A 9,940-nucleotide genomic window follows, 5' to 3' on the forward strand; every position below is an offset into this window, starting at 1 on the left:
AGGACGGGCGGGGCGGGAGCCGCCGTTAAAGGGGCGGTTTGACCGGGGGGGCCCGGCCTCGAGCTGGAGGGAGGGAGGGAGGGAGGCCGGGGCGGGAGACTAGGGGGTGCGGGGGGAGGGGAGAGGAAAAGGAGGAGACAAAAAATAAAAAATAAAAGGCTGCTGCTGCGGCGTTGGCGGCGCCCATCGAAATCAACAGAGGCGGTGGCGAACGCAGCCCACCGCAGCCGAGACCTGGGAGCCCGCCTGGGCCTCACACTATCTCGAGCCGCGGACTGCGCTGGGTCCACGCGGCGCGGCCACTAGTTTCGGGCCCAGCGCCCAGGCCCGACCGGCGGGAGGGAGGAGGCGAGCGAGAGATCACTTTTTTATTGTTGTTATTGTTTTTCAGCCCAGCCTCCCCCTCCTCCCCTCCCCCTGCTCGCCTTCTCCCCTCCCACATCCCCCTCCCCCCTACTCCCCCGGCTCCTCCTCCGGCACAACTTAAAGAAAGGGGGAGCGGCGCGGCTGCTGCCTTCATCTGGGGAAATTCGTGGCCACTGCAAGTTTACTACGCGAGGCGCAGCCAATGCCAAGCGCCGAGGCCGAGGAGGGCTAAACACTGCGGCCGCGGCTCGGAACAATACCCGCCGCGCGCGGGGCGGCGCGAGTAGGGCCGCGGGGGAGGGAGCTGTCGCCGCAGCGCGCCGCGGAGAGGACGCCTGGACTCCGCCTGCCGCCCCGGCGCCCCCGCCGCGGTCAGGTGGAGCCTCTGGTGCGCTGGCCCCGGGTGCGGAGCGCGGAGTTCGCCTCGGTCCTCTCCTCGCCCGCCTGCCTGGCGTTCGCACGGCCGCCGCGCTCGGGCACCGTGGCCCCGCCGCGGTTGTGACTGCATTCTACCGGCGCTGCTCGGCGCGGCCGGGCTCCGGGTCCGCTGGGCGTGCGAGCGAGTGAGTGTGTGCGTGCGCGCGCGGGTGCGCGCAGGGGTGGGGGCCGCGGCGCGGCGCTCGCCCCCTGGTAGCCCCCCTCTCCTCGCGGCTCCCTCCTCCCGCCCGCCCTCCCTTGCCCTGCCCGCCCGCCCCCGCCGCAGCTCCTTTAATACACTTTGGTTCTCCGCCTGGCTTTGGACTCTTCTCCTCCTCCACCTCCTCCTCCTCCTCCTCCCGCGCCTCCACCGCCGCCGCCGCCTCCTCCTCTTCCTCTCCGCGCCTTCGCTACGCGCCCGGCCGCCCCGGGCAGATCCAGGCGGCGGCGGAGGCGGCGGGCGCAGGAGAGCGGTTCCCAGGGCTGAAGCGGCCGCCACCACCGCCGCCTGTGCCTGGAGCCCGGTGGCCGCCGGACGCACCGCGCGGATCGGGAGCGGGAGTCGAGGCGGCGCGGAGGCGCGGGGCTCGCAGGGGCGGGCGGGCGCACTGGCCATGCTCCTGGACGCGGGTCCGCAGTTCCCGGCCATCGGGGTGGGCAGCTTCGCGCGCCACCATCACCACTCCGCCGCGGCGGCGGCGGCGGCTGCCGCCGAGATGCAGGACCGTGAACTGAGCCTGGCGGCGGCGCAGAACGGCTTCGTTGACTCGGCCGCCGCGCACATGGGAGCCTTCAAGCTCAACCCGGGCGCGCACGAGCTGTCCCCGGGCCAGAGCTCGGCGTTCACGTCGCAGGGCCCCGGAGCCTACCCCGGCTCCGCTGCGGCTGCCGCTGCGGCCGCAGCGCTCGGGCCCCACGCCGCGCACGTTGGCTCCTACTCTGGGCCACCCTTCAACTCCACCCGGGACTTCCTCTTCCGCAGCCGCGGCTTCGGGGACTCGGCGCCGGGCGGCGGGCAGCACGGGCTGTTCGGGCCGGGCGCGGGCGGCCTGCACCACGCGCACTCGGACGCCCAGGGCCACCTCCTCTTCCCGGGCCTGCCAGAGCAGCACGGGCCGCACGGCTCGCAGAATGTGCTCAACGGGCAGATGCGCCTCGGGCTGCCCGGAGAGGTGTTCGGGCGCTCGGAGCAATACCGCCAGGTGGCCAGCCCGCGGACCGACCCCTACTCGGCGGCGCAACTCCACAACCAGTACGGCCCCATGAATATGAACATGGGTATGAACATGGCAGCAGCCGCGGCCCACCACCACCACCACCACCACCACCACCCCGGTGCCTTTTTCCGCTACATGCGGCAGCAGTGCATCAAGCAGGAGCTCATCTGCAAGTGGATCGACCCCGAGCAGCTGAGCAATCCCAAGAAGAGCTGCAACAAAACTTTCAGCACCATGCACGAGCTGGTGACCCACGTCTCCGTGGAGCACGTCGGCGGCCCGGAGCAGAGCAACCACGTCTGCTTCTGGGAGGAGTGTCCGCGCGAGGGCAAGCCCTTCAAGGCCAAATACAAACTGGTTAACCACATCCGCGTGCACACAGGCGAGAAACCCTTCCCCTGCCCCTTCCCGGGCTGTGGCAAGGTCTTCGCGCGCTCCGAGAACCTCAAGATCCACAAAAGGACCCACACAGGTAACCGCAGGCTGGGACAGGGACCAGGCGCGGAGGGGAGACACGCACAGGCTGAGAATCAGGCTGTGGGTGCCGACGCTGGGCGCAGACCGCCAGCCGGGGACCTGGCATGGGAGGTGTTTTTGCGTGTACGAGAGAGCCAGCAGCTTGTTTCTGTTGGAGGATGACAGAATATTATTGGGCTGGGTTTTTCCATGTGCGGAAATCGAGTTTTAAATGATCAGCCTCACATCAAATGTATGCTTGGGTCATGCAATTGCTTCGTTTGCTCAGCCCCGGTTAATAATTTCCGTTCTAAGTAGAAAGCACAAAATAAAACTGCTCTCTAATTCGGTGCCCGGGAAGCGAGCCTAGAGAGGATTTTGCCAGCTTGTCTGAATGTGCTTTTCTGCTCAGAGTGTATGTCTGTTTGAGTGGTTTGTGTGTTTTCCCACTTCTTTTACTCGGGGTCCAAACGCCCTTCCCAGGACTGTTTCCCATTAAATGAGTCTGGTGTGAGCCGAAGCTATAATGCGTTTCTCATTTTTAAAGTGTTTTTAAAGCCCGTCTCGGGGTGGGTCGCGGGGGCTTTACTGTGGTTTCGCAGCAGTTTGTGAAATTCTCTAATGGGCACCACAGAGTTTGCGATTCCCAACTTGGACCCAGGTCAGCTAGAGCCCCAGGTCAGCTAGAGCCCCAGGCAGCGCGGCCCCGCGGGGGGATCGCGTGAGAAGAGAGAGCCGCAAAAGAACGCGCCTCCTGCCTCATAGATTATTCATCTATGACCAGGTCTCAGCCAAAATCGTGCCAGACGATTTCCTAAAAGAAAGCCAAATGTTTTAGCAACTTACCCCGTCAATATTTACTCCGAAGTGGGGATGCGCCAGCGGCCTATTGTTCTCTTCCGGGAAGGGAGGGAGCCGAGGTGCGAGACAAGCTTTTAACAAGGTTTAAAATTTGAGAAATTTATTTGCATTAAATGCTCGCTTTCGAGTCCTGTGTCTGAACGGATGTCTTTAAGAAACAATTTAGGTGCTAATGGAATTTAACGTTAAACGGTCCCCTTTCCAAGTGGAACGACGTTTGAGTTCTCGCACCTCTAAATGACTCCAAGCATTTGGAATTCTGGCAACGGGATGCAGAGACCGCCAGAAAATTAAACGGAGAGGTTTTGAAAGGCTTTGCTGACTCCCCCAACCCTCGCCCGCCAGCTTGTGCCTCTCCGCAGTCACTAGATGCTGCCTTATCTCTAATATTTACCTTTTCTTCAACTTATTTTTTAAAGACTGGAGGTGAGACTAGAATTGTGGTTAATTCAATTTGCAGAATTTTGGATGAAAAATACTGGCTCAGTCACTCTCCACAGCCCAGCCCCCAAACAACACGTAGCAACTCCAAATGTAATTGCTTACTGGCCCTGGCGAGAAACCGACAGCAGCCCAGCAGCCTGTGTGATTTTGATAATGCCCCAAATATTTTGTCATAATAACAGCTTCTCCGTGGCGAGAGCAACTTACTAGAAGCTGCAAATCCAAGAAGCCCTCTAAAAAGGCAGGCAGGGCCAGGAGCTACCCCACATTCCTGAGAAATTTGAGGAGATGGACGTCAGCCTGGAAGAAAGTAAAATATGAAATAAATGAGCAGGACTGTCGGGCGGGAAGGCGGTTAATTTGATCTTAGTTCTGCCGCAGAGGGGATTGGACTGGTTTAAGGGACCCAGCCCCCTCAGGCCCTTCTCCCTCGCCGCGGCCCAGCCCCCTCGCAGCCTGAGTGGGGGCTCTGCAGGCTCTGGGTGTCTGCAGCCTGCGCCGGTGTTTGCCGTCCACAGGGGAGAAGCCGTTCCAGTGTGAGTTTGAGGGCTGCGACCGGCGCTTCGCCAACAGCAGCGACAGGAAGAAGCACATGCACGTCCACACCTCCGATAAGCCGTATCTCTGCAAGATGTGCGACAAGTCCTACACGCACCCCAGCTCGCTGCGGAAGCACATGAAGGTACCACCGCGGCGGCCGGGAGGAGAGTGAGGCAGGCCGAGGCGCCGGTGCAGCACTGGCCTGGACCACCTCGGCCGGCCTGGGAGGGTCCCCAGGGGCCAGGGCGGCGGGGGGAACATTTCTGGGGGTGCTCTCCCCCAGGGTCCCGGCCCCACAGCAGCTGCACTCACACCCAGTCCCCTCTGGTCCCCCCTCCCGGCTTTTGTCTTGCAGGTCCATGAGTCCTCCCCGCAGGGCTCTGAATCCTCCCCGGCCGCCAGCTCTGGCTATGAGTCGTCCACGCCCCCGGGGCTGGTGTCCCCCAGCGCCGAGCCCCAGAGCAGCTCCAACCTGTCCCCAGCGGCGGCGGCAGCAGCGGCGGCGGCTGCGGCGGCGGCGGCCGCGGTGTCTGCGGTGCACCGGGGCGGAGGCTCGGGCAGTGGCGGCGCGGGAGGCGGCTCAGGCGGCGGCAGCGGCAGTGGCGGGGGCGGCGGCGGGGCGGGCGGCGGGGGCGGCGGCAGCTCTGGCGGGGGCAGCGGGACAGCTGGGGGCCACAGCGGCCTCTCCTCCAACTTCAATGAATGGTACGTGTGACGGGTTGGGGCCTCTCTCCCTCTCCCTGTCCCCACCCCAGCGCAGCAGTCCTCACCGCAGCTAGCAGCGAGGGCACCTTGTGATCATGTTGTTAAAATTATGAATCTGATTTTTATGATGATGAAAATTTTACCAGCAGAAGGATTTTTAAAAGTTTTTTTTTTTTAATAATAATAATCTAGGCATGAAGAGCAAAAATATCCCTTCCGGAGTCTTTGAAGCTGAAAATATAAAACAAATAAAAAATAAAAAAATAAAAACCCACAAAAATGTTGAACCAAACCTCCCTGCTAATCTCCATGCCCACATTCTTTCCCACCCTGTTCCCAGTCTTCTGACAAACTGTGTACATAGCGGACTCCTCCTTTCTCCTCCGAGGTGGTTTTAATGGCTTTTTGGTGTATAGAAGTTTGTCCATTTGTAAAACTCCGGATTGCGTTCCTCCCCGCCTTCCTCCCCTTCCCTTCCCTAAAGTGATGGGCTTTCTCTTTTCTCCTCTTTTAGTTTACCCAGTTTCTTTTTAAGTAATGTGGAAGAAAATGGTTTATTTTGTATTGTGGTATTGAATATTGTGTTCCTTTTTATGAGGCAACCTGATTGTAAACTTCATGTAACTATAGACTGGAAAAAATGAGCCGTGCCAAAGTCTCCCTTCTGTTTTTTCAGCACATTGACCCATAGCACACACATACACACCACCACCAACAACGCTTGTGAATGTATTTTTCTGTTAGCTGGGTTTACATGTGATGTTTTAGTGCTTTTGCAAGTTCAATTTGTTAGTTCCTGTATGAAAGATTGTGGGGGAAAAATAAACGTCGTGCCGTTAGCTTTTTCCGTAATAACACCCTTCCTTCTGTAAATACCCGTTGCCATATTTATCCATTTGTAATTAAATTATGGTATTAACTTGCTACAGAGGAAACAATATTTATAAAGAATGTTTCTTAACTATAAATATGTACAATTGTGGGCATAAACTGTTTCAGATTTTTTATTTGAAGGTTTTAAGTGGTTTGATCATTTCTTGTGATGTTTTGAGAGTAATGCATACAGAAATATAATAAAATGTGTTGAAACTGCATGAACATACTATTTTTTCTAGCAAAGTTATTAAAGAAAATGGGGAAAGAGGCAGCTGAGGATTGACCTGGGTACGCCTCAGCGAGCCTGAGTGGGCGGGAGGCACATGCGTTCTGGGGAGGAAGGTGTGTGTCTGCATAGAAACTAAGCCAAAGTGCTCGTTTGGCAGAAGGTCTCAAAATTATTTTCTTCGTCCTTTGTTTAATAGCTGAGAGTGAATTAAATTTTTGGAAAGCCCCTGTGAGGAATGGCGGCAGGAACCTTCAGAGCTTCTAATGGCTCCATTATCTGAGGGAATGCCTTTCTTTCTTTCTTTCAGCTATTTGGGCTGGATTTAAGAGCACTAAACATTTCCTTATTCTTTGTTTTCCCCCTTTCCTGCCCCCTTTCCTCTCCCTCCCTCTGAAAAGCTGAGGTACAGTTATTTTTAATTACACATTTAAAACTGGGCAGAGTACTTTCTTTTTGAACTTGGCCTAATGATTATAGTTTTAAGGGCCCGTTTGTACCAAAAGTTGCTTGAAATTTTAAGCAGAGAAATCCTGCTGAAGCAAAGCAGCTGTGTGCCAACAAGCAGGATGGTCAAGGGAAGGTGATAAATAGGCTACATTTTGATCTTCTTGGGGGAGGAGATTAGATAAGAAAGCAATAAACCGTTGGCCCCAAAGGAAAGAATCTCTTGAAGAATTCAGTAAAAATAAAATAGAATAAGATATCAAGACTAAAATTGCCAGGTGGAAGTGAGAGATCCAGAGCCCCAGCCACCAGCTTTTCTCCTACGTTTACAGCCTTCCTACCTCCCCCGCAGGAGCTGATCAGAGTTTTCAAACAAGATACTCTAAGGAAGAAGGCAAAAATAATTGTAATAACGAAAGGGTAGGGATGGGGAAGATTATTTTTAAATTTCTGAGCCATCAAAATATCTCCCTCTTCCAGTAGCTCCAAGAGGCCTTGGGCGGTGCTGGACCTCCCCCCTCCAGCTCCCCCAGCTGGAAAAAGACTTGGGTGGTGGCAGCGACACCTCCAGAGGATCGCCCAGCACCGCCGCGGAGACGCAGAGCGCGGGTGGCTGCGATGGCTGCGGCTGCCCTGCTCTCCTTTCCCTTCAGCCCTGGAATGAGCCTCTGGGCCAGGCTGGCCAGGACTGAGGGGCGCTTGGGGAGAGAGGGGCAGCCCTGACCTCCCAGAGGTCACATTACCTGTTCAGTGGCGAGGAAAGGCGTCCAGCCTTGGGTGGGGGGGAGTGACCAGAGGGTGACAGAGGCCAGGCTCGCCGTTCCCAGCGGCCCTGCGAACTGCTCAAGCGCCAACTCCTGAAGCAATCAGATCCCCATTAAAATCAAATTTATAACCCCTAATAATATTAGGCGAAATTATTAAAATAATTGGCATATGTTACTGATCCTTGAGAGAGTTCATTGAACACATTATAAGCTGTGAGGAAAATCGTTTAGGGTTTTCCAAAGCACCCCCACCCCCATGGGGGGACGGAGTCAAATGAAATATTTGTCATAACTTGTGCAAGAACAAAAAGGCCTATTGGAAATGTTTCAACTTTTTTTTAAATTTATTTATTTTTTATTTTTTGGTGGAAATTGGTTTTGAGAGAAGTCCCAAATCTAAGGAGAAGGACAAGATGGAGGTGGGGAAGGCAACTTTACCATGGGGCTTGGGACTTTTCTTCCCATCTGGAGAAGAAGGAAAACGGCCAGAAGGGGTGGCCGATCTCACAGCCTTGAGTTGGTTCGATTGCTTTCCTCATCTGAAAGTCGGAGAGCCACCCGAGGCCCCTTCAGGTCCGGAGGCGCTGATCCTAGTTTTCAGCAGGAAAATAAAATATGAACGGGGAAGATCACAGCCTGGGAGTGGTCTCCGAGTCCACCGTAGGATGTGCGGAGCGGGCGGGAGCCGCTTTTCCTCGAAAGGGCTTCCAGTCCCTGGTCCCTCGCTTCCCAAGGCTTTGTCTAAACAAGTCACGGACCCGACAAGGTGGTCCAGTCTCTCCCTTTGGCCTTTCTCTTCTGCCCTTCGAATCCGAAGGGCTGGATGGAGGGGAGGGGAGATGGCAATAGTGTAGAAGTGTCAAGATGTGAAAATTGCTCAACTGAGAACGCACGCGGGGGCTCGCGGCCCAACAGCCTGCACCACACTCAGGAGCCTGGTCCTGGGCCTGGTGGGGGGGGGGACAGGGGACCCCCCCACCCCTATCCGTGCCCGGCTGTCTAAACGGACCTAAATGCTAACCTGCTGTTGCCTTGACTCCAGAGACACGAAACTGAAGCTAGCCCTCGCCCCTCTCTGGGATCCCGCGCCGCGCTGCGGGTAGCTGCCCGCAGGGAGGCCCAGCCTGCCGCGGCTGGAGCACGGTTTTGCTCGCCGCCGCCGTCAACTTGAACTTCAGTGAGCCTAGGCCGGTTTCCTTCGCGCTCACCTCCATCCGCCACCTAAGAACTCCCCTCAGCGCGAGCGTCGCTTTATCCGGAGGCAGCTGGAGCCCCCTCGGGAGGCTCGTCATTATTATTATTAATTATCGTGATCCTCACTGCATTATTAATGCCCACGATGATAACCGGCATCGGTATCAGCTTTCGCCGGTTCAGTGATATCCCACGAAGTTCGGGGAGGGCAGCAAGTCACTCCAGGATCAAAGGCCGCGTCGGTTCTGCTCGGGGCATGGGCAAGGGGAGGCTGCTGGGGCCAAGCCACGGCTGGACGCGAGGGAAGAAACTCGTCCCAGGACCCGCACGCCCATTCCGAGCTGTCCCGATGCTCTTCCCTAGGCCGGCACCTCCGCTCTTCCTCTTCCCCACCCCCTACCCCCTTTGTCTCTTTTTCAGACGGATGTTTTCAGTCTCAAGTGGTTTTATTTTCCGCACAAAACCCTGAGATCAAGGGCAGATCACAGACTGTACCGGAGGCTCGGGTTTCCCTGGACTCTGTGCTGTTCTGCATCCCAGGGTTGGCTAGGAAGGAAGGCCTGGGCCGGCGAGGTGACTGGTCTCCTGCCCAGGTCGGCAGGACGGGGGGAGGTGTGTCCCGGTAGGTCCCTGGTGAGCTCACCCGTGGCATCGGGGACCCGCGGGAACCCACAGGGCGCCCACTAGGGACTCGGGTCCTACCCTCCCCCACACTACTCCACCGAAATGATCGGAAGGGCGCGCTAGGCCTGCTTCCAAGTGCTGAGTGATAAAGGCCTCAAAATCACACTCCATCAAGACTTGGTTGAACCTTTGGGTGGGTTTTTGTTTGTTTGTTTGTTTGTTTTTAGCAGACACGTCCCGGAAAGAGGTCCTCAGAACCCAAAGCAAAGGTTCAATAATGATTTGTGGATGGATTGACTATAGTCTGATATCGCTCTGGTTCCACAGAAACTCGGAGCTCCTTGGCCCACTGTTACCCCCAGCAGACCGAAATGAACGGTTTCTATTTTTCACTGGCAGCTCAGAACTGGACCGGAAGAAGTTCCCCTCCACATCCCCCCTCCCGACACCAGATCGTTGCTGGGTTTTTATTTTCGGGGGAAAAAAAAAAAAAAAACACTAGGTCCTTCCAGACTGTATCAGGTGATAGGGCAAAAACCCTCAGGCTAGTCCGGCTGGGTGCCCGAGCACGAAAAGGCCTCCGTGGCCGTTTGAACCGGGTGTTGCAAATGAGAAATTTTGTCAGCCATAACCAGGGCATCCCGAGGGTCTGAGTTCACGGTCAAGGCTGTGGGCTACTAGGTCCAGCGAGTCCAGGCCCCGCCCCGCCCCCGAGCTGCCACAGCCAAGATCTTCGGCAGAGAATTCGAGACCAGGGTCCTCCCACTCCTGCCCCGCCCCGACAGTCAGAGAACTCTCGG

At 56.7% G+C, this 9,940-nt stretch overlaps 1 protein-coding gene across 1 annotated transcript; it reads left to right on the forward strand.

The window, feature by feature from the left end:
- Positions 1 to 935: 935 nt before the first annotated feature.
- Positions 936 to 6,100, forward strand: ZIC2 (Zic family member 2). The gene is made up of 3 exons (XM_032151206.2): positions 936 to 2,472; positions 4,280 to 4,443; positions 4,657 to 6,100. Exons 1-3 carry the CDS (start codon positions 1,398 to 1,400, stop codon positions 5,014 to 5,016), a joined length of 1,599 nt encoding a protein of 532 aa, XP_032007097.1. The 5' UTR covers positions 936 to 1,397; the 3' UTR covers positions 5,017 to 6,100.
- Positions 6,101 to 9,940: the final 3,840 nt, after the last annotated feature.

This window comes from Hylobates moloch, unplaced genomic scaffold (genome assembly GCF_009828535.3).
Source record: "Hylobates moloch isolate HMO894 unplaced genomic scaffold, HMol_V3 SCAFFOLD_4, whole genome shotgun sequence".
Taxonomy (NCBI): Eukaryota; Metazoa; Chordata; class Mammalia; order Primates; family Hylobatidae; genus Hylobates; species Hylobates moloch.

Excerpts from the sequence above, each read along its gene's own strand:
- ZIC2 (XM_032151206.2), top strand. The coding sequence starts at position 1,398 with ATGCTCCTGGACGCGGGTCCGCAGTTCCCGGCCATCGGGGTGGGCAGC. Across the intron at positions 2,473-4,279 it reads CCACAAAAGGACCCACACAG|GGGAGAAGCCGTTCCAGTGT; the intron begins GTAACCGCAGGC and ends TGCCGTCCACAG. Across the intron at positions 4,444-4,656 it reads CGCTGCGGAAGCACATGAAG|GTCCATGAGTCCTCCCCGCA; the intron begins GTACCACCGCGG and ends TTTGTCTTGCAG.